Raw genomic sequence first — 27279 nt, forward strand, 5'->3', positions numbered from 1 at the left:
GGACTTCCAGTGTGGAATGTGGGCATTCAAAATGGCAGCTTAATCCACTGTGCTACAGCACCTGCCCTAATATATCCTTTTAACTCATTAATGTTTCTCGTAAATTCAGTCTGCTAACAACAAATTCATGTTGTGGGCCCGGCACAGTAGCCTAGTGGCTAAAATCCTCATCTTGCATGTGCTAGGATCCTATATGAATGCTGGTTCATGTCCCAGCATCTCCACTTCTCATCCAGCTCCCTGCTTGTGGCCTGGGAAAGCAGTCGAGGACGGCCCAAAGTCTTGGGTTCCTGCACCTGCGTGGGAGACCTGGAATAAGCTCCTGATCCTGGCTTTGGATCGGCTCAGTTCCTGTCATTGTGGCCACTTGAGGAGTGAATCAGTGGATGGAAAATCTTTATTTCTGTTTCACCTCTTCTCTGTATGTCTGACTTTCCAATAAAAATAAACACAAATCTTTTTAAAAACTGTGTGCGTGAAAGGCAGATAGATCAAAACACACACACACGACAGAGGAAAGGAGAACGCACGCCTACTAAGATCTATTGCTTCACTCCCCAAATGCCTGCAATGGCTGGGACTGGGCCAGGCTAGAGGAACTCAATCCAGGTCTCCCAAATGTCTAATACAAGCCCAGTCCTACAAGTCATCACTACTGCATCCCAAAGTCTGCTTTAGCAGAAAGCTGGAATCAGGGGCTGGACATTAAACATAAACACTGTGTCTGGGACATTGTACTTTAACCACCAGGCTGAACACCTCCCCAGTCCTACACTTTTTAAAGGATAATTTTGCTGGAGTTTTTGGTATTTTTTTTAACACTTTGTCATTCCATTGCTTTTGGTCTTCATGACTTCCTGTTTAAAAATAATCCATTCTTGGGCCCGGCGCTGTGGCCTAGTGGCTAAAGTCCTCGTCTTGAACGCCCCGGGATCCCATATGGGTGCCAGTTCTAATCCCGGCAGCCCCACTTCCCATCCAGCTCCCTGCTTGTGATCTGGGAAAGCAGTTGCGGATAGCCCAAAGCCTTGGGACCCTGCACCTGTGTGGGAGACCTGGAGAAGGTTCCTGGCTCCTGGGCTGGGATCGGCACAGCACTGGCCATTGTGGCCACTTGGGGAGTGAATCATTGGACGGAAGATCTTCCTCTCTGTCTCTCCTCCTCTCTGTATATCTGACTTTGCGATAAAATAAATCTTTAAAAAAAATAATAATCCATTTTTAGTCTTACTTAGAGCCCCTCGTAAAGCAGATTCTACTTCTCTCATTTCAAGATTCTTATTTTTTGAAAGTTGGATTACATGGCATCTCGGTGTGGATGTCTCTGAATTAATCTTACTTGAAATTCATGAAGCTTCTTGGATGAGTATTTTCCTGCCTTTCATCACCTTTAGGAAATTCTGGCCATTCATTCAAATGTTCCTCCCATACCTCTGTCTTACTTGCTTCTGCCTGGGGCATTCCTAACATACAAATGGTCCACTTCATGGTATTTCTTGGGCTCTGCTTATTTTTCTTTGGTCTTCTTTGTGTTCCTCAGACAACTCTATATGCAAGCCCATTGCCCTCTCAAATCTGCTGTGGAATACCTCTAGTGGTCTGTTAACATACCTCTTAGCTACAAAATTTGTGTTCCTCACTATAACTTCTCTGTTAAGTGTACCTGTCTCCTCAATCTACAAGTGTTTTTGAATTTTATAGTTGCTGTTAATCTGAAAGGAACAAATGTTACTGTGTGGTCTTCATTATTTACCTTCACTTATGTTAAGGATATATTTTTTAAATGAAAATGTGGATGGCCTTCCAGAATCTTTTTTTCCTGAACTTATTTTCATGTTAACCGATTGGATGTTGAGATTTTGAGTCCTGGTTAGAAAACTCAGCCCCACATTGTGAAAGCATTACAGTATCTACTGCTGTACAACAACCCTAAAATTTATCACTTAAAAGACAGTCTTAGCCTCACCTGTTACAGTCCTATTGGTTGATCAAGCAAAGCTGGATGGTTCTCACTCGGTTCCCTCACGTGGTTGCAGATGCTGGCTGGAGCTTCAGTTATTTGAAGGCAGGACAGGACATCCACAATGGCTCACTCACGTAACTGCGGCTGATGTTCACTTGGGTTTAGTTGAGCTGTGGCTGATGACCATGGTGCCTCTGTAAGTTGCATGGCACAGCAGCAAGGATCAAAGAACAGTCGCTGTAAGTCTTCTTAGGAAGGTCTCAGAAGTCCCATGATATCACCTCCGCTCTAACTCTCTGGAATTCTAAACTCTAACATTCAGCTGGAACCCTGCCACCAGGTCCTTGCGTACAGCCCTGGGAGTGGCTCTCCAGGCTAGTGTCTGCATTCTGAACTATCGTTCCTTTTTCACCAGTCTATGCTTTCCTGCCTCCCCAACTATGCAAAAGTAAAGGCTTTTGTTTGTTTGAGACTAAGCTGTTACTTCTATTACAAATACCACGGGTTCCCATTAGACAAAATCACATTTACAAAACTCTTCATGATGAATCTTGCCCTGGTGTGGTTGTTAAAGTGCCATGAAAAATACTCTTAAAATTCACATTTTACATAGTATACAAGCCTCCCACTTAAATCTTTCAGAAGCCTTATACTTTGACCTTGAAGACCACTTATGCTGAGCAAAACCACTTGGGACTGGAGCACAATGGAGAATTAAGGCTAAGGCTCTTTCAACATGGTGCAGTATTTTAGCCTGATGGGGGAATCTAAGGGTTGTGGCTCTGGGACCTTAGATTTGTTACTTAATGGTTGGCATTGAGCTAACTCCTGAGAAGGAAGCATGTCTTACAGTCCTAAACCCTACAGGGCTGATTTGGAAGTGTAGCTTCAAAGATCTTCATTATTGGAGGGCTAAGAGAGACACGTGGCTAAAGACTGCTATAGTTAATGGAGTTCCAATGAGGTAGTATTGCTGTGGGTTGGTGGGAATTATCCATGTCCCTGGTGGTTTGGTATGGATATGATGGAGACCCAGGGCTCTTGAGACTACAGATAGCTTGATAATAGCTGACAGACAAAGCTCTGGGATTGGCCTTCTGGGGACAATGTATTGGTGAGAGTCCCAAGATGGAAGAACTAGACACCAAGGCCCAAGAAATGCAACAGAAGTGGTAGTTGTTGTTGGGGGGTGACTGAGCAAAGAAAACCTGAGGGCTAGAAAGAGAAGCAACAAAGGGAGCTGTCACAGAAGCCAAGGGGAATGTAGCTCCACAGGAAACTAGAGAAAGTCACATTTTCTGGAAGGTTTCCCTCCCTCAAATGAAATCACTGTGTTACGTTCCCAGATTCTCTCCTGCACAAGAAGGGTCTATGAACAACTTGACACTTACATCTTCCGAAGAAGTGAATTCTTGTAGAATAGCAGACATTGAAGCATTCAGAGTACCTGTGTCACTCCTTATTCCCTATCTTCATAGATGAGTGAGAGGTATACAGTCAAGGTTACAGATGTGTAAGGAAGATTTATTAGAACCAAAGGCCACAAAATGTGGAGAGGACTTCGTGTGGGGAAAGTAGACTAAGTTCAATGTCTCTAGAACATTTATGGAATGCAATCTTCTACTCCACTGCATGTTTCCTGGAAGTGTAAACATGTGGGCAGCTGGTCCTCATCACCACCTCTACTTTTCAAAGAGAGTACGGGCGACCAGCAGGCTGCCCCGCGTGGGCCTCAGGGCGCAGTGGTGCTTTGTGGTGGATGGCCTTTATCTTCCGATGTTTGCGGAGGTGAGACTTCTGGCTAAAGCCCTGCCCACACATCTTGCACATTTGAGGCTTCTCACCCTTTTGTGCCAGCTGATGTAACGTGACCTGGGACTTTGGGATAAAGCTTTGGCCACACTCTCCACCCAGGCAAGGTTTCTCTTCTGAGTGGACCCGCTTATGTGTGATTAAAGTTGACTTATTGCCAAAGCCTAGTCCACACTGCCTGCACGTGTACGGCTTCTCCCTTGAGTGTTTCCTCCTGTGCCTGATGAGCCCAGCCTGGTGACTGAAGCCCCGCCCACACTCGCGGCACACGTATGGCTTCTCCCCTGAGTGTGTCCTCTGGTGTGCAAGGAGGTTGGACTTCTGACTGAAGCCACGCCCACACTCCTCACAGACCATGGGCTTCTCCCCTGAGTGTGTCCTCTGGTGTCTGATGAGATTGGACTGCTGGCTGAAGCCCCGGCCACAGTCCTTGCACACAATGGGCTTCTGCCCAGAATGTATGTTCTGGTGTCTGTTGAGGTGGGACTTCAGACTGAAGCCTCGCCCACACACCCCACACACATATGGCTTCTCCCCTGTGTGTGTCCTCCGGTGAGAGATGAGGGTTGAATTCTGGCTGAAGCTGTGCCCACACACTCCGCACACATAGGGTTTCTCCTTGGAGTGCGTCCTCTGGTGGTTGACAAGGGTTGTCCTTTGCCTAAAACAACGCCCACACTCCTTGCAGGCATAGGGCTTCTCACCCGAGTGTGTCCTCTGGTGGGAGATGAGGTTGGATCTGTCACTGAAACCCAGGCCACAGTCACTGCACACAATGGTCTTCTCCTCCAAGTGTGTCCTCTGGTGCCGGACAACAGCCGACTTCTGGCTAAAGCCTTTGCCACACTCACGGCACACGTATGGTTTCTCTCCTGAGTGTGTTCTCTGGTGTATGATGAGGTTGGACTTCTGACTGAAGCCCCGCCCACATTCAGTGCACATGTAAGGCTTCTCGCCAGAGTGCGTCCTCTCGTGGATGATGAGCGTCGACTTCCGGTTAAACCCTCGCCCGCACTCCCTGCACACGATGGGTTTCTCCCCTGAGTGTGCCTTCTGGTGCCTGGCAAGGCTCTTCTTCAGACTGAAGCCCTTCTCGCACACGCCACACACATAGGGTTTCTCCCCTGAGTGTATCCTCTGGTGACTCAGCAGGTTTGCCAGCTTGCTGAAGCCCAGCCCGCACTCTCCACAGTTGACCGTTCCAAATCCCAAGACTTCTATCCTTTCCAACAATCTGTTCGTTTCCTCCGGGTTTCCTGTCTCAGACGCACTCGCCTCAGCCTCCTCCCTTCCAATGCCACTCTGAGAGCTGACCAGCTGCCCTTGGGGTGGCCTGGAACATGCTCCCAAAGCCCTCTTCTTTGTCCTTCCAAACAAAGGCCTGGTGCGCCGTCTCCCGTGATCTTCTGCTCTATTGCTCCAGATGTGTCCATCAGAGGCTTGCTGCGGCTCCTGTTCCCCAGGGGCCGGCTCCCCCGGCTCGACGCCTGGCTCGACGGCGTGCGTCTCTGCACACAAGCACGAGAAGATCCAGCGGGGAGGATCACCCAGTGGGTGTTGCATGGGGAAGTTCTGACTGGAGAGACCGGGAGGGCAACAAGGACCAAGGCTGAGTTCTGGTTTTGGTTCTGTTGCAGAGACAAAAGTCGGAGTCACAACTGAGTCCCGAGAGGCAGCCTGAGCAGTTCTGCCTAGTGTGATGGGGAGACTCGATTCCCTGTCCTCCAAAATACTTCCGACTCAAGTGCCACCTAACCACGACTTCCTTTTCCCTGTAACTTACATGATGATCTATCTTCCATCCTATGACTGCACCTCACATCCTAAGATTTATTCATATAAAACATTACAAGAAGTTCCGAGTGTGTACTTAGGGCTCACATACAACACAGGCAACTGTCTCTACAAAATGACTACTATCATTACCTTCTAATTTACAACTCCTCACACAAGCCATGTTCACAGGATTTGCTTTTCAACTGAAAGAGCCTTAGCCATAGGACCAACGTGGAAGTGTCCAACATCCTTTCCCTCTGAGGACAGGGATGGACTGAGAGAGCAGTCATTCAGATGGGACGGAGAACCCCTGGTGTAGGGAGAGGGTGCTTAAAGAGAAAGAGTGTGGGAGGCAGCTAAGTGTGCAATCTCACTAACAAATATCTGTTACAGGACTACAGTGTGCCAGGATTGTTGTGAGGCAGCAACACAGCTTAGGCCCCACTGACCTACGACGCTCCCTGCTCGTGCAATGTTGATTTTTACACTTGGTGTAAATAAAAGTTTCCCCTGAAATGAGTGTGAAGAAGTTTTCAATCGGCAGCACCTCTTCCAACATTGAATGTGCTGATTCATGAAAACCTGCTGCAGGTAGCAGAAGGTAATACGCGATGAAACAATTTAAGTAACCGGATATGAGCTTACACGGTTTATCTAAACATTCTTTTCTTGGCCAAAGAAGAATCTAACTTATTTAAACTAACTCTGTATGCTCCTACATCTCAGGATAAGCCCATTCTACACAGAGTGCTGCTTTTCAGCCCTCATTATGAATAGTCTAATCCCCTTGGCTCATCACTGACTCTTCCCACTGCGCAAACCACCTGGGGAGTGCCTTCGCCTCACCGCGTCAGGACGGAGGGCAGGACGGAGGCACAACTCCTTCCTTTCTGCTAACCTTGACTTGGAAGGCTGAGAAGCCACAAGGATCCCTACGGCCTGTTACTCAGCAGAGAAGGAAATCTGTTTCCACTGCTTCTCAATGAGTTTTGTTTGTTTAACTTTGGTTGTTTGGGGCTCTACAATTTAAACTGATTTTGTATTTCCATTTCTAGCCAGCGTTGAGCTTTGTGGAAGTCTGCACTTCAGTTTGTGGTGTAATTTTCTCTTGGCTATGTTAAAGGAGGGAAGCAAACACTGAGGTGTTGCTGGGGGCTATGTCAGACGTTAGGACACAGACACATTAAGTGGGTTTTGCAGCAGAAGGTACTGTGACTTTCTTCTGGGGTAAACGTGTGACTTTGATAAAGGCAATCCTTCCACTTATGCTTAGAACAGCCCTAACTTCTGTGCCTTTATAAACAGTGGCAGGTTTGAGAAGTATAGCTCCCTCTGACCCCCGCATCTTTCCCTGCCATTGCCACTTTCTGGGACATTTCAAAACAGTTACATCTACTCAGGGTGATAGAAGACAAACAGAATTAGTTAGTATTTTAAATGTCGGTATTTAGGGCCCGGCATGATAACGTAGTGGCTAAAGTCCTCGCCTTGCACACGCCGGGATCCCATATGGGTGCCAGTTCTAATCCCAGCAGCTCCACTTCCCATTCAGCTCTCTACTTGTGGTCTGGGAAAGCTGTCGAGGACAGCCCAAAGCCTGGGACTCTGCACCCATGTGCAAGACCCAGAAGAAGCTCCTGGCTACTGATTGGCTCAGCTCTAGCCACTGCGGCCACCTGGTGAACCATCAGATGGAAGATCTCTCTCTGTTTCTCCTCTTCTCTGTATATCCACCTTTCCAATAAAAAAAAAATTAAAAATCTTAAAAAAAAAAATTTTTTTTTAAATAAATGCTGCTATTTAAATCTTTATCTTATGATTTCATCTTCCTGAAAGACAGAATGACAGAGATCCTCTATCTACTGATTGACCTACTCTAGCCAGAGTTGAGCCAGGTCAAGGCCAGGATCCTGGAACTACCATCTGGGTCTCCCACATGGGGAACAGAGACTCAAGCACTTGAACATCACTGTTGCCTCCCAGGATGCATTAGCAGGAAGTTGGGTTGAAAGCTCAGGAACCAGGACTTAAACCAGCACTCGAATATGGGATGCAGAGGGGTGAAGCTACCATCTTTGGTGCCAGCAGCCCATGAGGGCACTGGTTTGAGTCTTAGCTGTTCCACTTTCAACCAGCTCCTTGCCAACATGCCTGGGAAAATGGAAATATGGCCCAAGTAGTTGGGACCTCACAAAAATGTTGGCCACCCAGATGGAGTTCCAGGCTTCTGACTTAGTCTGGCCCAGTCCTGGCAATAGTGGCCACTGGGTGAGTAAATCAGCAGGAAGATCTCTCCATCTCTTTCTCTCTGTGTGTCTGAAACTGCCTTTCAAATAAATAAGGCTTTTTTAAATGACCACCCTGCACAGTGGTCTAGTGCTGGATCCTCACCTTGCATCTGCCAGGATCCCAAATGGGTGCTGGTTGTGTCCTGGCTACTCCACTTCCCATCTAGCTTCCTGCTTATAGCCTGGGAAAGCAGTGGAGGATGGCCCAAAACCTTGGGACCCTGTAATTGCATAGGAGACCCAGGAGAAGCTCCTAGCTCCAGATCGGCTCAGCTGTGGCTGTTGTGGCTACTTGGGGAGTGAACCAACAGATGGAAAATCTTTCTCTGTCTCTCTATCTCTCTGTACATCTGTCTTTTCAAGGGGAAAAAAAAAATCATAAAAAAAGAAAGAAAATTATAAAGGATATGGGATGCAGGTACCTCAATCTATAGCACCACAATGCCTGTCCCAATAAGGTGTTTTCAGTCTTCGGGTATTCCCATCCTGATAGGCTTACAGAGAGACCAGTGAGCATCAATACAAGCTTATCATTTAAAAACTCGAGTATTCAAATTAAAACTAAAACTGAATTCTCATTGGTGAGGATGCACAGGTTTCTGCAGGCAAACTTTCCTGCTGTCACTCAAGTTCCAGCCCTTCAGGGAATGGTTCAGTTGCAGCCATGGTCGCAAGGCTGCACTCCAAGAACGAGAGGCACTCCGCACTGATGAATCACACAGAGAACTTTATTTGTTGGCATATGAGTCAGAGGTGGATTGAGTACTTTAAAATACGGTAAAACTTGGAAATCAGATGTCTTTCCTTGATTTTATCATAGTTTCAATGTAACATTACATAATATAGTGCTATAAATCATGGTTCTCTTTCCCAAAGAAATCTTTATTAACCTAAACTTCTAAGATTCAATCACTGATTTTAAAGATCTCTTCAGCTAATTTTATGCATATAAATGTTAGGTTAGAAAAATGTAGACATGTATCTAATTAATATCTTATAAAGATATAAGGACAGTGTTGGAAATAATGATTCTACACTTACTTTACTCAAAGTAAATTCCAGAAGTAACATTTTTCAGCTAATTTTTACTATCAAAACTGATCATAACACTTTTTAGTTTCTAACAGCTCTATTAGAAAATCCCTATAAAAATTGATATTTTAGGTTGTCTTGGGGAGAAGCCAGCAGTGTGATGTAGAAAGCTAAGCCACCACTGGCATCGCCCCGACAAGGGCAGGAGTTTGAGTTCTCGCTGCTGCACTCCCCATCCAGCCCTGCTAACGTGCCCGGGAAAGCAGCAGAAGCTGGCCCAAGTGTTTGAGGCCCTGCACCATGTGGGTGCTCCAGATGAAGCTCCTGGCTCCTGACTTCAACCTGGCTCAACTCTGACTGTTATGATCATTTGGGGAGTGAATGAGAGGCTAAAAAATCTATCATCACCTCCCCTGCTAGCTCTTTTACAACTACCTTTCAAATAAATTTAAAAAGGGGGGGGGGGGGCGGTTTCCCGGCACAGGCATTTGATCTAGAGGTCAAGATAGCACTGCAGAATCCCACGTCCTTGTGCCTGACTCCTATGTCACAGCTGTGCTCCTCACCCCGGCTTAAAGCTAACACACACTCTGGGAGGCATGGCTCAAGGGCTTGGGGCCCAGCCACCCCCATGGGAGACCCAGATTGAATCCTGGCTCCTGGCTTCAGCCTGGCCTAGGCTGGCATGACCTTGTCTTGGTTGTGTTCCCATTGAAAGGCACCTTATATAAGATAGACATCGTTGCTTCACTGACACAAACTCACACCAACACACAGGGAATAAATAACATTTTTTAAATTCTCCTAAAAACTAAAAAAACAACAAGTTTTTGTGTAGTAATTTAACTTATATTCTTGCCTAAAATAATGGAATAAATCTTGTATTAACTAGTTTATTACTTTACAGAAAGTTAGAGCTTGACTATTCATCAATGTGTATAATATTCATATTTAAACACATGCACAATTGTATTTCAACAGCAGAACCAGAAAGATTAAACCTGATCAGAAAAGGGAATTATGATGTGGTAAGTTCTGTCCTTCCCATGAAAAAGAATTCTTGTCTTCTACATGTCTACTTGCCAAGCATGAAGCCCCCTTTTTGCTTCAGCAGCTGTGTATTTTCCATTCCCAAGGTTCTCACCAGTAGAGAGTGTCCCCCACTCACCTGCACAGGCGGCCAGTGGACACTGTCTGTCCTCTCTCCATGTCTCCTTCCCTTGCTCCAGCTGAGTGATGAGTTTGGGTTTAGAAAACGAAATTCCTGCTCATAGAGAAAGAAGATACAGTGACTGCAGGTCAACGATCCTGTCAGGCATTCAGAGCCAAACTGGATGGTACTATACCAGGACCCAAAAGTGGGGGGCTCTCAGCAATGAAAGGGAGATTGGGGGAAGGCGAATGGAAATGGATGCAGCTGCTTCTACACGATACCAGGTGGATGAGCACTTGTTTCATTTAAAAGCAGTTATCAAATTAACTTGACAAGAAAGCCTTGGTGTAGGCGGAAGCAGCGGAGAACACAGAGACACACATCCATCCTCCTACCCACTTTCAACTCTATAAAATCAGACTTTCCTGGAGAAACAGAACAAAACGCCTTTGCTGCTGTGTCCAACACAGAAGCCAAGTTAGGGGGTCCAGTGTTGTGGTGTGGCCGGACACTTCAGACACGGGCATCTCATGTGAGAATCGCAGTTCAGGGCTTGGCTACTCCACTCCTGACCCAGCTGCCCATGGTTCAGGATCAAGCTAGCCCAGACCCAGCCATGGCAACCATTCGGGGGGGTGAATTGTCTGAAGAGAGAGAGAGAGAGTGTGTACACACCTCATAAATAAAAACATAAATACTCTTTAAAAAACACAAAACAAATCATGGGGTCCAGCACCATAGCACAGCCAATTAAACCACCATAGGCAGCACCAGCATCTGCTGTGGGTGCCAGTTCGTGTCCTGGCTGCTCCAATTCCTATCAACCCCCTGCTAATGCATCTGGGGAAGCAGCAGAGATGGCCTAAGTGCTTGGGTTCCTGTACCCACATGGGAGACCCGAATGAAGCTCCTGGCTCATGACTTCAGTCTGGCCCAACCCTGACTATTGCTGCCATCTGGGAAGTGAACTTGTGGGTAGAAGGTCTGCCTCTGTGCATATGTAATTCTTCCAAATGAAAAATATCAAAAAAGTCGGGAATCAAGATGGCTGCTTGGAGCCATAGGAATGCAGATGGCACACGCCAAGCTCACCCAGAGACACCAAGTTGCTATAGTTCTCCAGCATCACCTCCTTGTACAGCGTTCTCTGGGCAGGACTCAGCAGGCTCCACTCCTCCTGTGTGAAATCCACAGCCACATCTCTAAACGCCATGTGTGTCTGCAACATGAAACACAGCACTGCTCACCCAGAGCCAGCCCCAGGAGAGAAGGCACCCAGAGAGTCCCCGGGCAGGCACCCTGCCGCTGCTCACCCAGAGCCAGCACTGGGAGAGGTGCCCAGAGGGTCCCCGGGCAGGCACCCTGCTGCTGCTCACCCAGAGCCAGCACTGGGAGAGGTGCCCAGAGGGTCCCCGGGCAGGCACCCTACCACTGCTGCTGCTGTTGCCTCTGGTGCCAGTTGTTGCAAGACCTTCCAGCCCGAATCTACCCCGGCAGCAGCATTTGTGAACTTACACATTCAAAATCTCAGGTAGTAGGTCCAGTGTGGTAGCCTAGCAGCTAAAGTCCTAGCCTTACACACACTGGAATCCCATATGGGTGCCAGTTCTAATCCCGGCCACCCTGCTTCTCACCCAGCTCCCTGCTTGTGGCCCGGGAAAGCAGTCAAGGACGGCCCAAAGCCTTGGGATCCTGCACCCATGTGGGAGACCCGGAAGAGGCTCTAGGCTCCTGGCTTCAGATCAGTGCAGTTCTGGTCATTGCAGGTACCTGGGGAGTGAATCAACAAATAAAGATCTTCCTCTCTGTCTCTCCTCCTCTCTGTATATCTGACTTTCCAATAAAAATAAAACAAAATCTTAGAAAAAAATTCTCGGGTAGGGGATTTGGAGTGTAAACACAAAAATCAGTAGCCTTAAAATTAGGGAACTTTAAATCTAAGCACAACAGACTTCAAGCATTTATCAGATGGTGTAAGCAATCCTGTTAGTGCTGATGTAGGTGAGTGACTCAAGTTGCTACAATTTGATAACGGAAGACAACTCATCCCACTGCTTCCAGGTAAGCACACTGCCTCTCAGCCTTGTGGAACCTGCCAGACCCGAGCAGGGGCCACCAAGCTGCCTGGGTTGGAGGCCCATCACTGCTGCCAGCGAGTATCTCAGTCAGCTCTGCTGTGCAATGTGGGGAACGTGACGTACACAACCTGCCTCCTACAGCAGGAATCACAGTGCAACTTCTCAGCCACTCGACCTAAACATTGTTCCCTGTTCCCTGTCCTCATCACCATCTTGCCCTGTCACTGCTGTTTTAGCTCTCCCTTAGCACAATTTCAAAGTGAAGGCCCCACCAGGACAAAGGTTTCAGGAGGAAGTTCTGTGTATTTATAAGTTTTATCTGTGGTTCTGCTGCTATGCTGTCCGCTTTCCCTGCTCCCCCAGAGCCTCACCTGGAATACCTGGCACTTCTTCCCTTAACATTTCCAAAGTCAAGTTGCTCCTGAAACCTTTGTCCCTTTGAAATGACAGGAAAGATGGTAAGGACAGGTGTAGAAGGACATTGTGACCCTAGAAGGTCAGTGAGCACAGGATTACAATTGATTGGATAATATTTGTATGAGAACAACTGAGTGGATAGCATGTGAATGAGAACACTTGGGACATACAAAACAAAAGTTGCAAACAAGGGTATAAAACAGTTGGTGGGTTTTGTTGATAAGGTCAATACCTCCTCCATTATCCTATATGACCCTCTGTCTATAAAGACTGATGCCACTAATAAACTTCGGCTTTCGTCCATCAGTCAGAGTCCATGTGTGTTATTATCGGCTCCCTGCACCAAGTCCATCGCTGTGAGATCAGCTGACAGACAGGGAATAGGGAAGAATGTTTAGGTCAAGTGGCTGAGAAGTTCCACTGTGATTCCTGCCGCAGGAAGCAGGCGGTATCTAGCGTTCCATACTTATGAAGCTTGCCCAATTTCTGGTTTGGCTGTGTTTGTTTGTTTGTTTTGTCGGAGGAAGCCCCAGTTCCCTCTCCTCCTCCAAGGCTTGAACCAATGGGTGACCAACTGCAGACCCTAAGATTGCACCCCACACCTAGTCGAACGGGGCTTGTTTGCCTAAGCCAGCCTGCCTCCTTACCGGTACCCCAGGCAGGGTCAACCAGCGACTCACGGAAGACGACCGAGGCCCCAGGGACACTCCCTGCCAGCCCCACCAGTGGAAGCACAGTCCCCTTAAGGCTTCTGATCAATGACCACCCATCCCAGGACTTACAGCACTGAGCGAGCTTCTCCCAGGTGCTGCCATTCCCGTCACAGCCAAACTCACCTCCATCCCTAAGATCCCCAGGACTTAAAGCCCAAGCCCGGCACCTCTACACCGCCCAGCTTCACCGCTGAGAGAGCCTGAGGCATCCCCTCGGTCTGTACGCCCACACCCCCAAAGAAGACATCCGGAGACGGCCCCAACACCACCATCAGCCGCTCCCCCACGCCATCAGCACCGGCGCACCCAAGGAGCAGCCCATGGACCAACCTTTTCAGACCTCCTTTTCCGTTCAGGGGAAAAAAAAGGCACGGTGGCAGCAAGAGTCCCACGGGAGCCTCACTCACCAACGCCACCCAAGAACAAGAGGGTCATCACCGGCTGGAGAGAATCGCCCCCAGCCAAGCACCCAGAAAACACTACCCAGAATCCTCGGCACGGCGCCGGGTCCACACCTCCCAGGATGCTCGGCGCCCCCGACGGCCGCGGCGCGCAGAGATGACGCGGTGACCGCAGCAGCGTGTCCCAGTGTTTGGGGTGACCCTGGGGATTCCGCCTGCAAGAGCGGGTTGTGGGGTCCCGCTCCGTCCCAGCTCAGCCTGGCTGTACCGGGTCATGCCAGGAGGCCCACACCGAGCAGCTTCAAGCCCGCAGGCGTGGCACAGGTGCCAGCGCTAGCCGGCTGTTACCTTGGGCGGCGGGAGAAGGCATGCTTTTTCATGATTCCTCAAGGAAACTCCGGGTTTATTAAATTTTGTTTATAAGAAGTAGATCGTGGGCCCGGCGCGATAGAATAACGGCTAAAGTCGTCACCTTGAACGCGCCGGGATCCCATATGGGCGCCGGTTCTAATCCCTGCTGCCGTCCTTTCCCATCCAGTGGCCTGGGAATGCAGTCGAGCACGGCTCACACCTTTGGGACCCTGCACCTGCGTGGGAGACCTGGAAGAAGCTCTTGGCTCCTGGATCAGCTTTGCTCCAGCCGTGGTAATCATGTGAGCCAGCAGATGGAAGAGTTCTGTCTATTCTCCCTGTAAATCTCTTTCCAATAAAAATCTTTCTTACACTGTAGTTTACACACACACATATGACCTACTTTTTTTTAGGATTTATTCATTTTTATTGGAAAGGCAGATATACAGAGAGGAGGAGAGACAGAGGAAGGTATTCCATCTGATGACTCATTCCCCAAGCAGCCGCACCGGCTGGAGCTGAGCCAATCCAAAGCTGGGAGCCAGAAGCCTCCTCCAGGTCTCCCACGCGGGTGCAGGGTCCCTGGGACTTGAACCATCCTCCACTGCTTTTCCAGGCCACAAGCAGGGAGCTGCCAGGGGACATGAACGAACGCCCTTACGGGATACTGGCACTGCACATGGAGGTTTAGCCTGTCAAGCCATTGAGCTGCCCCCCCCCCACCCCGTTGTACTCCTTTAGGCTGGCCCCGTGGCTTAGTCTGTTCAGCCTTACGTGTCCTAGGTGTCCAGTGACGGGAATTCATGTTCTCGCAGTTACGAAATGAAAGCGCTGCTCCTGTTCTGATGCTCACAGGTGGCTGTCCTCTTGCTGAGCAGAGGTGTCAGGACCTCAGGTGGCCCTTCCAAGGTGGTACCACATGCTTTCATGAGGCCCTCAGGCTCAGGCCACATTGGTGCAGCTCCAGCCACTGCAGTCGCCTGAGGAATGAATCAACAGATGGAAGATCTTCCTCTCTGTCTCTCCTTCTCTGTATATATTTGAGGAGGGCTTTTGCCTCTTTGCAGGGGAGTCTTTAGCAATATTCATTGTGCCTTTGTCTCTTCTTTTGCTCTTGGTCATTGTACTTCTGGTAAGCAGATTATTCGCCAGAGGGCAGGTTTCTAAGCTGTGTCACCCACAGGTCTACAGTTTGATTTTACTTATTGCGGTAGGTACATGATTCTTTGTTTGCAGTCACTTGTGCCACTCCCGCCAGTGAGTTTCAGACCTGGGCTCTTGTGTTAGGCTTCCACACGGTCTCTGTTGCCCCAGCTCCTGGCTTACCACTCTCTACCTCCAGTACACCTGTGCTGTGGCTACACTGTCATCTGTACAACCTTCCTCTTACTTCCAGTTCGAGCAGTTCCCAGGATTAGGGAGACACAAAGTGTTCTAAATAACTAGGTTGTTGTTGGTGCTGAATTTGCCAGAACCTACTGGCCATTAGGTCTGAGGACCACATGGGCCTGTTTTGACCCATGGGATACCAATGTCGGTATTATTTTCCCTGTGGGACCAGTGCAATGCACTGAGCTGGAAGTGAGTTCACACCCAGCTCAGTGCATATGCAGCTCACTATTGTCCCTCCAGACTCAAAGCCTTTGCCACACTCTACAACACAGTGCCTGATGCGCCAGTGGCGGAGTTCTGGATCTTCTGGGCATTAGGTCTGGGGGCTGCCTGGCCCTGTTTTGGGTGGAACCTATAGGATGCCACATCATTGCACTGAGCCAGAAATGAGTTTGCTCCCAGCTTAGTGCGTGCACAGTCCCATCTACAGCCTTTCCTTCCTACACAAAACGGAGCCTGATGCATCTCTGGTAGGGGTCTGGGCTGTGAAATCCACCCTGTTCCTGCACTACCCATTTGGGATCTGCTGCTCTGTTTCTGGTCCTGGTTGAATCAATCAGCAGGATGGGCAGTTCTTTGTCTGGGTTCACCTCCTGAGCTCCCAGTGAACCTCCCTTCCCACCTGGCTGCTGGTGGAGCTCCAGCCACCAGCGGAACCCAGATCGCCACTCACTGACTGTCACTGGGGCATCTGGTCACTGCAATACCACAATGTCATCTCCACTGCTTTCCTGTGTCTGTCAGTCACTTGGGGAGTGAACCATTGGATGGAAGATCTTCCTCTCTGTTTCCCCTCATCTCTGTATATCCGCCTTTCCAATAAAATAAATAAATCTTTAAAAGAAAGAAAGAAATAAAGAAAGAATGTATACAAATGTTTTTTCTTCTAATTTCCTTGTAATACAACTGCCTTTTAAAGTTGACGCAGTTGGGGCCAGCATTTTGATGCATTTTGATGCATCCCAGTTCACGTGCTGGATGCTCCATTTCCGTGCCAGCTAACGGCTAACGCAGCTGCAAAGGCAGAAGGTGGCACGAGGGGCTGGATCTCTGCCCCCAGGTGGGAGGCCAAGAAGGAACTCCTGGTTCCTGGCTTCACCTTATGGAGTTACATGGCAGGTGCACCAGCAGAGGAAAGGTTTCTGTTTTCCCCAACTCTGGATTTCAGATAGGTGTTGATGCAGTGAAGGCAGGGTTCATGATGAATGTGAGAGCTGTGATGGATGCCGAGACAGGCTGGCTGCTTGCCTCCTCCAGGCCGCATCAGTTCTGTTTCACTCTTCATGTTTCTGTCACTGAGCCGGTGCAGTTCACTGGCGGGAGGCACTGGCCAGGGATTTCAGCTTTGTTCCCTTTTGCGATTTAACCGGTGGTGTGACCATGGACAAGACACTGGACCTCTTGGGGCCTCAGTTTTCTCATCTGTAATATGTGCGTTGGAACTAATCATTTCCTGATTCTTTCTGGGAATGAAAGCATTAGACTTCAATCCCTCCTCTGCTTGACAGCCTGACCTGGTTCTCCGTGCAACTTCAGTCCTTTGAACAGAAGGGGGCGCCCTAAACATGGCGACCTCTTTACTCTCCTGACAGCCTCTACTTTCCAGCCAGCCAGTGGGCCGGAAGGGGAGAGGAAGATTAACAGAGGTGGTTGTCCAAGAATGTTCCTTCCCCACAGGGCTAGATAAGGCCTCAGGGAAACCTGCAGACCTTATATCTTTTCAATAGTTGCGAGATTAAAGTTGTGTTTTAACAATGTTGCTTGACAGCAATGGAATAGACTATTGTTACATTAATTGTACACTAATTTTGTAAAGTAAAATGCAGATAAGTAATATAGTGTTTCTCTTCTTGAGGGGTTAGAAGCAGAAGGTCAGATATTGTCCCAGGGTTCTCAAAACATGCACACTTTTAAGCATACGTTAAATAAAAGATCTATCTATTTTCATCTGAAAGGGACGTTTATAGAGGGAAGGAGAGAAAGATCTTCCTTCTGCTGGTTCACTCCCCAAATGACCACAGGACCGGAGCTGAGCTGATCCAAAGACAGGAGACAGGAAATTCTTCCAGGTCTCCCACATGGGTGCAGGGTTCCCAAGGCTTTAGACCATCTTCTGCTGTTTTTCCAGGCCTCAAGCAGGGAGCTGGAAGAGAAGTGGAGCAGCTGGAACACAAACCAGTACCCATATGGGATGCTGTCATGTGCAAGGTGAGGACTTAGCCACTGAGCCATAACACTGGGCCCTCTTACCTTTACTTTGTCCATTTTCCCTTGCTGAGCACTGTGCCATTGTAACATTCGTTCCTGCTACAGAGATAGAAGTCCCTGTTAGTGGCACTTATGAGGGAACCAAGTCCTAGAGGTGATTCCCTCGGGAAGAGACAGTCAGCTAATATCTTGATGACTGACACCAACACCACCACAACCAAAAGCAAGCAAATAAAATTGCACAATAGCCAGCACACTGCCCAGTCTCGTCAGCATCAAGCTCTTTCGCAGCCGCCAAGTAAGCTGCCTGATGTGATGCATCGATTGAATGCATCTTGATTCCGTTGTTTTGGAATGAAAACGGCTCTGCAGTTTCTTGAGGCAAAGCCCAAGTCTGAGCAGCCCAGTACCATCCTCATCCATGCACTGGCCTCTGGATCTGCCCTCCAGCACCAGGCAGGGGTCTCTCTCTGCCTGAGTGACCATCAGGTACCCTAAGCTCACCATACTCAGCCCATTCTTTCACTTCTCAAGCCTCTTTTCTTTCGCTTTCTTTCATACATTTTTATGTATTTATTTATTTGAAAGGCAGAATTACAGAAAGGAACAGGGAGAGATCTTCCATCTGCTAGCTCACTCCCAAAATTTACTCCAAAGCTCAAAGCCAAGAGCTTCTTTTGGAGCTCCTAAGTGATTGTAGGGGCCAAGGACTTGAACCATTTTCCACTGCTCTGCTGGGCACATCTGCAGGGAACTGTGCCAGCAGCTGAGCAGCCACCACCTACTCCGACCAGCAGAGCCAGTAACGTGGACAGGGAGAGCGGATGAAGCACCGACAGGAGACCAGTGATGGTGGAAGTCTCTGCGAAGTCTCTCTTTATTGCTCCTTCAGCTCTCCTTATATACTCTTCCCCCAACCCACATCCTCATTTAGCCAAGATATTGGATATAAATGAGTCCAATTAGTCTAGGTGTTTTTAGCCACAAGTCCTGGTCCTGTTCCTGCCCAGCTCAACCAGTGCTAATCAACTCCTTAGCCCACAACAACCACCCACGTGGGATGCAGCTACACCACAGTGCCGGTCCTCAACCCTTTTTCTCCTCTCCCAGTCTGCATGTTTCAAGTCTCTCCTCCCAGGTTCACAAACAATTATAACCCCTCTAGAGTCCTTCTCACCTCCCCTGGCCCTGCAGGTCCCCATGTCCCCATTACCTGTTCGCTGTCCTCAGATCTGTTGGGGTCTCTGTGCCCATTGCCCCGGCTGTGACTGTGACTTGGCTCTGGCCCCTTCTCCCTAGGACCAACGGCATGGCTTCACAGTTTGTGTGTTGCCCTTGCCTTGGACTACTCCTTTCTTTTCAGTTCCCCGCGCATGCGTAACCAGCACACAACTGTGGCCACTCAGCGGAACTGCCTGTTGTTCTGCAGCAGCTGCTGACTGCCTCCGGACAGCTGCCCCAGCTACTTCTGTGTGGCCATGGTTTTACACACTATTCCCTGTTCTCTGTGCTCCCCACCCCACTGCATTGCCCACCACCCGTGCTACTTAGCGTTGCTCCAGACACTGAGCTGCCAGCCCTCCCTGTACCCAGCTCCTGTGGCACCACCATCTCCCCACCTGGTAGACACTGCTGATCCTTCAGACTTCAGCCCAAGTGTCTTCTCTTTTCTGATGCCTCTCCAATCTCCTTGCACCCCTTCTTCAACTTCACTAACAGCACATTTTACAAACTCCTCTCCTTTAAAAAAAAAGATTTATTTTACTTGAAAGAGTTTACAGAGAGAGAGAGGGAGAGTCAGAGAATCTTCTATCCACAGTGGCCAGAGCTGGGCAAGTCCAAAGCTGGAAGTTGGCAAAGGATAAGCCTGGGATTTGGAATTTTGCTCTTAAGACATCTTCGTTTATTTCACTACATTTGGTATTGTATGCAAAGACAAGCCAGTTGAAATCCCTCGGACAAAAACAGGCAACAACAAAAATGTGAATGATACAAGAAAGCTGGGGACATGATACTGGTCATCCTCAGGTCCAGCGTTACGGCTCAGTGGCCCAATCCTCGCCTTGCAAGTGCCAGGATCCCATATAGGTGCCAGTTCAAGTCCTGGCTGCCCCACTTCCCACCCAGCTCCCTACTTGTGGCCTGAAAAAGCAGTAAAGGCTGGTCCAAAGCCTTGGGACCCTGCACCCACATGGGAGACCTAGAAGAAGTTCCTGTGTCCTCAATTTAGACTGGTTCAGCTCCAGCCATTGTAGCTATTTGGGGAGTGAACCAGCAGATGGAATATTTTTCTTCTGTTCTTTTCTCTGTAAATCTGATCTTCTTTTCTAATAAAAATAAACAAATATTTTTCTTTTTTGAAAGGCATTTTTACAAATGTGCCATCTTTCCTCATTTGCTTGGCAATGTTTGGCTTGTTCCCAATTGAACACTGCCGTTGGTATGCCCTGGGCTTTACTGCCCTCCTCTGAAAATGCCAAGTACAGGCTCAGAGAGTTGAAGGGGCATGGGCTCAAACGCTAGGTTGGTAACTGGTTCTCACAGCCCAGAGCCGCATGTGCCTTCCATGTCACAGAGTGCGTTAGAGGATCCGCAAATGTCACGTCTGGGTCAGAGAATCCAAGGTCTCCGTACTGAGCTGTGTAGAACCAGTGCCCCTAGAGAGCAATGGAAGGCAATACAGAGCAGCGGGTCAGTGCCCGCAGAGACCCGCACAGTCAGGGACAAAACTCTTAGAATCCCCACCTTCTGGACGGACAAGAAGCAGTGCTGGGATTCAAACCCCAATGTCCCAGCTCCCAAGACCAATCAGCCCAGGAAGTGACCCATCCCTGGGCCATAATGAAGGTCCTGGTCAGCCCGGGGGACAAGTTAGCGGTCCCGGGCTCCATGTGTTCCAGGACATGTTTTGTCAGGCCATTACTAAAGTCAACAGTTTTCCAGGCTCGGCGGCGTGGCCTATCGGCTAAAGTCCTCGCCTTGAACACGCCAGGATACCATATGGGTGCCATTTCTAATCCTGGCAGCTCCACTTCCCATTCAGCTCCCTGCTTGTGGCCTGGGAAAGCAGTCGAGAATGGCCCAAAGCCTTGGGACCCTGCACCCGCGTGGGAGACCTGGAGGAGGTTCCTGGCTCCTGGCTTCGGATCGGCACTGGCCGTTGCGGTCACTTGGGGAATGGATCACTGGATGGAAGATCTTTCTGTCTCTCCTCCTCTCTGTATATCTGACTTTGCAATAAAAATAAATAAATCTTTTTAAAAAGTCAATGGTTTTCCCCTTTTCTTATTTTGTTGCTGTTGTTCCAGGCAAATACACCTAACCTAGAATCTGACACGTCAGCTCTCTGTAACTGCGAAGTGCAGGGGTGTTAAGCCCATTCACAATGTTGCACAACCATCTCCAGAAACTCTTTTCATCTTGCAAAACCGAAACTCTATTCAGGGAAAGACAACTCCCCATTTCTTCCCTTCCCACTCCCCACCCTCGCCTCTGGCTACCACCACTCACCTCTCCGTCTCTATGGGAAAAGGTTGTGTTTTGGTGTTGTTGCTGCTGTTTGCAGCTAGTTGCTGACATGAAAAACATGCCGATGCTGCTGCTACAAGTTCCTGATTTCTCTTGACACATCCAGAGGCCTGGCAAGGGCTGAGCCGTGGTTCCCACAAGACCGTGGTAATCCTGCAGAAGGTTTGAACATTACCCCAATGGCCTGTTGGGGGCAGGAGGAGGCAGAACATGGATTTTTGAGTCCATGAGGAGTGTTCCGTCTCACCCTTGACTTGTCTAAGTATTTAGCTTCAGATCTATAGTCTTCCCCCACTCAGCTCCCATGTCTCCAGAAGGTGGCCCTCAGACTCTGCGAGCACTCCAAGTACCTCATGGGAATCCGGGCCTTTCCCTGCAAAACTTAAGATGTCAGCAAAGGGGCCCGGCATGATAGCCTAGTGGCTAAAGTCCATACCTCACATGTGCCAGGATCCCATATCGGCAGCCCTGCTTCCATCCCAACTCCCTGCCTGTGGCCTGTGAAAGCAGTCAAGGACGGCCCAAAGCCTTGGGACCCTGCACCCGTGTGGGAGACCCGGAAAAAGCTCCAGGCTTCTGGTTTCAGATCAGCGCAGCTCTGGCCATTGTGGTCACTTGGGGAGTGAATCAACAGGCAGAAGATTTTTCTCTCTGTCTCTCTTCTCTGTATATTCGACTTTCCAATAAAAATTAATAAATCTTAAAAGAAAAAAAAGAACTCAGGTAAACTGGGTACAAATAATAAGAGGGGTCAATAGGGGACGGTGCCGTGGCTCACGTGCTAACCCTCCACCTTCAAGTGTTGGCATCCCATATGGGTGCCAGTTCATTATCCCAGTTGCACCACTTCCCATCCAGTGTAAAAGACCTAGACCTAGCTATTCATGTGATGTGGGACACCATGTAGCAACTGTGAACAACAATCACCTCACAGGCAAAAAAAAAAAAGTACAAAAAGGTATTCATGGGGCCCGGCGGCGTGGCCTAGCGGCTAAAGTCCTCGCCTTGAATGCCCCGGGATCCCATATGGGCACCGGTTCTAATCCCGGCAACTCCACTTCCCATCCAGCTCCCTGCTTGTGGCCTGGGAAAGCAGTCGAGGACGGCCCAAAGCATTGGGACACTGCACCCACGTGGGAGACCTGGAGGAAGTTCCTGGTTCCCGGCTTCGGATCGGCACAGAACGGGCCGCTGTGCTCACTTGGGGAGTGAATCATTGGACGGAAGATCTTTCTGTCTCTCCTCCTCTCTGTATATCTGACTTTGTAATAAAAATAATTAAATCTTAAAAAAAAAAAGTGTTTTCATGGGAAAGTGATGGGGGCACGGCAGAGTGGACTAATCTTTCTCTTGCAAGCACCGGGATTCCATATGGGCGCCGGTTCTAATCCCGGCAGCTCCACTACCCACCCAGCTCCCTCTGTGTGCCCTGGGAAAGCAGTGGAGGATGGCCCAAAGCCTTGGGACCTGCACCTGCATGGGAGACCTGGAAGAGGCTCCGGGCTCCTGGCTTCGGATCATTTCAACAGTTGCCTTTGCAGCCATTTGGGAGTGAACCAATGGATGGAAAATCTTTTTCTTTCTCTGCTTCTTTCTGCAAATCTGCCCTTCAAAAAAATCTTTTTTAAATGAGAGAGAAAGTCATATAGGGAAGGAAGAAGTGGGGAGATGATCCCCCATGCATCGCAATCTGTATCAAGAAAAAATAATTATATACTTAAAAAAAAAATAGGGAGTGAGTCAAGACCCTGGGTGTGACCTGGGAACTACGTCTGGAGCCCCAAAGATTTCAGGACAAGCTCCGTGAGGCCCATGGAGAGCAGCCTGCAGCGGCCCAGCAGGTGCAAAGCTCATGTCTCTGCTGTGGGCACCTGTGCTCTGCAACAGTAGTGGGAGACGACAGAGCAAAGTACACCGGGCAATTTGCTGCCAAATCACTCTGAGAAAATCCAGGGAAGGCACTCTGGCTGCCAATGCCCTGGCACACCCTCCGGGACAGAGCTCCGAGCATGCTGCTCCCCAATCCCCCTGGCCTGCAGCCAAACAGCCAGGAACTTTGGCTGAGGACACCAAGACACGGAGGGACCAAAATCTGCAGCCTGGTGTATCCAGGAAGAATGGCAAGCCCCTTTACTGCACTGTGTTCCAGACCCAACTGGTCTGTCATGCAGGATCCAACCACAAGCAAGACAGGCAGCCAAGGACAAACCCAGTCAGAGAGCACTTCCCTGGGCCACTCTCCCGGGAATGCCCTTGACACCCTTGCACAGAGCACAAGGTGCCTGACAACAATTCCTGCCTGCCACCTGCAGGGTGGGCACCCATTTCACAGGGCCAAAAATGAAGGTTTTAGTCATGATGACTATTTTTTTTGAAAGGCAGAAATACAAATAGAGAAACAGAGAGATCCATCCATCCACTGGTTCACTCCCCAAATGACTGCAATGGCCAGAACTGAGCTAAACTGAAGCCAGAGCAAAGAGCTTCTTCCAAGTCTCCGTTGTGGGTGCAGGACCCAAGGACCTGAACCATCTTACTGCTTTCTCAGGCCACAAGCAGGGAGCTGGATGGGAAGTGGAGCAGTCGGGACGTGAACTGGCATCCATGTGGGATTCTGGCGTCACAACGCAGAGGCTTATCCTGCATGCTACAGTGTCAGCCCAACTTTCTTCCTCCCTTCATCCCTCCTTCCCTTCCTTCTTTCTTCTTTTTTTTAAAGATTTATTTATTTTTATTACAAAGTCAGATATACAGAGTGGAGGAGATACAGAGGAAGATCTTCCGTCCGATGATTCACTCCCCAAGTGACCGCAACGACCGGTACTGCACCGATCCGAAGCCGGGAACCAGGTCTTCTTCCAGGTCTTCCACGTGGGTGCAGGGTCCCAAAGCATTGGGCCGTCCTCGACTGCTTTCCCAGGCCACAAGCAGGGAGCTGGATGGGAAGTGGAGTTGCCAGGATAGAACTGACGCCCATTTGGGATCTTGGCGCGCTTAAGGCGAGGACTTTAGCCACTAGGCTACTGTGCCGGGCCCTAATTCCTTTATTTTTTTTTTTAAGATTTATTTATTTTTATTGCAAAGTCAGATATACAGAGAGGAGGAGAGATAGAAAGATTTTTTATTCGATGATTCACTCCCCAAGTGGCTGCAATGGCTGGTGTGCCGATCCGAAGCCAGGAGCCAGGAGCTCTTCCGGGTTTCCCATGCGGGTGCAGGGTCCCAAGGCTTTGGGCCGTTCTCAACTGCTTTCCCAGGCCACAAGCAGGGAGCTGAATGGGAAGTGGGCCTGCTGGGTTTAGAACCGGCACCCATATGGGATCCTGGCGCGTTCAAGATGAGGACTTTAGCCGCTAGGCCACGGCGCCAGGCCCTAATTCCTGTATTGTTAAAAGTACTGCTAGGCAAGCATGGGAGAACTCTCATGTTTCTTCATATCTGCTATCTTGTTTCAAGATTTATTTATTTTTTCTTTAAAATGCTGATTCACAGAGTATAGAACAAGAGATAGCAAAAGAAACATCTTCCTCTGCTGGTTCACTCCTTAAATGGCTACAACAGCTGGAGTTTGGGCCTTTCTAAGCCAGGAGCCTGTTTCTTCCAGGACTCACACATGGGTGCAGGGGTCCACGAACCTGAACCATCTGCTGCCTCCACAGGTCGATCAGCAGGAATGCTGGATCAGGAGGGGAGCACTGGGACTTGAACCTACATTGTAGGCGTTGGAGGTGGATGCTTAACTTGCCATGCCACAATGCTGGCCCCAATCATGCTGAAGCTTTAATCCCCAGTATGTCATAATATGACTTGATTTGGAAATTAAGATATTTTCCTATTTAGCCATGTTAAGACAGGATCCCTGTATCTTTTTCCAAGGGAAAACTCAGCCACAGACATAAACAGGAGGCACCAGAAGATACACAGGGAAATGGTGGAAGAATCAAGCAATGGATTGCAGGCCAAGAAAAACCAGAATTCCAGGTGCCATCAGAAGCTGGGGATCCCTCCCCAGGGAGCTAAGAGGCAATGGCACACCAGTGCTTTTGAACTCACTCTTCCAGCTCTCAAGCACTCAGAGAGAATACATTGCTGTCGTCCTAAACCATCCAGGTTGCAATCATTTGTCACGGAAGTCCTAGGGTACTTGGTACAATTGTTCATTTTCATGTGCATTGATTTCATGACTGCCATGGGTTGAAAAAATCTTTTAGGGGTCAGAGTTACTGTGTAGCAGATAAAAACGCTGTATACAATACTGGCATCCCATATGGGTGGCCGGTTTGTATACCGGCTGCTCCACTTCCCATCCAGTACCCTGCTAATGCACCTGGGAAAACAGCGGAAGGTGGCCCAAGTGCTCAAATCCTCTGACACTCATGTGGGAGAACAAGATGAAGCTCTTGACTCGTGGCTTCAGCCTGGCTTAGCCCTGGCCATTAACGGCCACTTGGGGAATAAACCAAGAGATGGAAGATCTCTCTCTCTCTTCCATCTTTCTCTCTCTTTCATTTTGCCTTTCTAATAGCTAATATAGTTTATTGTTTTAAAAAAAGAATTTTCTCTGTACTAAATATGCACAGACTTTTATTTTCTTGTCATTATTCCATAAACAATGCTGCGTGGTATCTCTTTGCACAGCATTGGCATGGTTGTAACCATGGCCAGTAACCTAGAGAGGACCTGAATGGCAATGCAAGGGTCTACAGAGGTTATCGGTGACACCACACAATCTCACCTGAGTAAGCCTTGCCATGCAGAACATCGCCACTGCCAGATGTTCCCAGAAACCAACACCACAGTGCCAGTTTGGAGAAAAGAAAGGCTGCAAGGTGAGGTCAGGGAGCAAGGAGATGAGTGGTAGTGCCCCAGTCTGTCTTGCCAAGCCAGGGGCAAGCAGCAAGGGCTGGAAGGCAGCCTGGCAGGCACAAAGGCTGGGGAGGCAATTTTGGATTTGGGAGAGCTTTGAAGCAGGCAGCATCCAGGCAGGGAGGGGTGGGTGTCAGTGCTGGGTCATCCAAGGGGAGGGCCCCCGTCTTTCTGAAGTGGCTCTGGCACCGATGCCACAGGTGTGTGCCAGGCTCCTGGGTTCTGAGGAGAGAAAATCCAGACACACCTTCCTGCTTGGCACATCTGTGAGATTCCACGACATCCTGTGAGCAGCTTCTGCAGGTGCACAGGGAACTTCGGTGTCTGATTTTGAGTGTTCCAGAGGGTCCAGATGCAGTACCCTGGGAATAGCTAGGGAGAGCTACAGAGGCGAAGACAGATGCACGGCCACTCCAGAGTGGGAGGATTTACCCAGGCATTCTCACTTCCCAAGAAAATCCTCAGTGCACACCAAGGAGGCAGGCAGGCGGACACACGCACCTACGAACACCACCTCCACAGTGTATTACGACCTTGGGCAAGCTTCCAGATCTCCCTGAAGCTTAAAAGGGGCCTAATGAAGCCTTCTTCCAGGGAGTTGAAGATTAGACAAGATAACACTTTTCAACGCGTCTGTTGCGGGCCTCAAACGCTGTGGCTTTTCAACAGGTATTCGTTCCCCTCCTTACAAGCATGAAAGGATGCCGCCGCAGATGGAATATAAGCTGGGAGCCCTGACTTAATGTCTAGTGAGCTACCACTAACAAATATTAGCAAAGGCAGCAGACACTGTCAGGGTGCCGCCAGCTTCCCCTGGGTCCCTTGGGCTGTTGTGGCTGCCCTGCTTGCTGGGAGCTTCCTGCCCACTCACACAGAACACTTCTTTGGAGGTCTGAGGCCATGTCTTGAAGGGCCTGTGCGTTTGTGCCTTACACCCAGGTAGGACCATGACCAAGGCAGTAGAGGTTAGCTCAAAGTCTTGGGACCCTGCACCTGAGTGGGAGACCTAGCAGAAGCTCCTGGCGTCGCATTGGCCCAACTCTGGCTATTGCAGCCACTTGGGGAGAGAACCAGCAGATGGAGGAGGATCTTTCTGTCTCTCCTCCTGTTTGTAGGTCTGCTTTTCAGTATTGGAAAGGAGCGACCATTTTCAGTATTGGAAAGGCAGAGTATAGGGTCCCAAGGCTTTGGGCCATCCTCTCCTGCTTTCCCAGGCCGCAAGCAGGGAGCTGGATGGGAAGCAGAGCTGGATGGAAAGCATGCTATTAAAAAAGCACCTGTTGGGCCTGGCGTGATAGCCT

The 27279-nt window shown here is 49.2% G+C and overlaps 1 protein-coding gene across 2 annotated transcripts; it reads right to left on the reverse strand.

Annotated features, from left to right (window-relative positions):
- Window positions 1–3466: 3466 nt before the first annotated feature.
- Window positions 3467–13701, reverse strand: ZNF133 (zinc finger protein 133). Of its 2 annotated transcripts, none has more exons than XM_004585636.2 (4): window positions 13563–13701; window positions 11117–11243; window positions 10040–10135; window positions 3467–5403 (listed from the first exon to the last, which is right to left on the reverse strand). In XM_004585636.2, exons 2-4 carry the CDS (start codon window positions 11235–11237, stop codon window positions 3653–3655), a joined length of 1968 nt encoding a protein of 655 aa, XP_004585693.2. In that variant the 5' UTR covers window positions 11238–11243; window positions 13563–13701; the 3' UTR covers window positions 3467–3652. The 2 variants fall into 2 exon arrangements, with proteins under 2 accessions (XP_004585693.2, XP_058535473.1); XM_058679490.1 differs by having other exon boundaries at window positions 11154–11243; window positions 13563–13611.
- Window positions 13702–27279: the final 13578 nt, after the last annotated feature.

The sequence above is a fragment of the Ochotona princeps genome, chromosome 22, assembly GCF_030435755.1.
Source record: "Ochotona princeps isolate mOchPri1 chromosome 22, mOchPri1.hap1, whole genome shotgun sequence".
NCBI classification, from domain to species: Eukaryota; Metazoa; Chordata; class Mammalia; order Lagomorpha; family Ochotonidae; genus Ochotona; species Ochotona princeps.

What these genes read in the sequence shown, in the direction of transcription:
- ZNF133 (XM_004585636.2), bottom strand. Translation starts at nt 11,237, where the DNA reads ATGGCGTTTAGAGATGTGGCTGTGGATTTCACACAGGAGGAGTGGAGC. An exon ending in TAGCAACTTGGTGTCTCTGG is followed by an intron (nt 10,136 to 11,116) that starts GTGAGCTTGGCG and finishes CTCTATGAGCAG; the next exon opens with GAATTTCGTTTTCTAAACCC. An exon ending in TCCACTGGCCGCCTGTGCAG is followed by an intron (nt 5,404 to 10,039) that starts GTGAGTGGGGGA and finishes TCTCTGCAACAG; the next exon opens with AACCAAAACCAGAACTCAGC.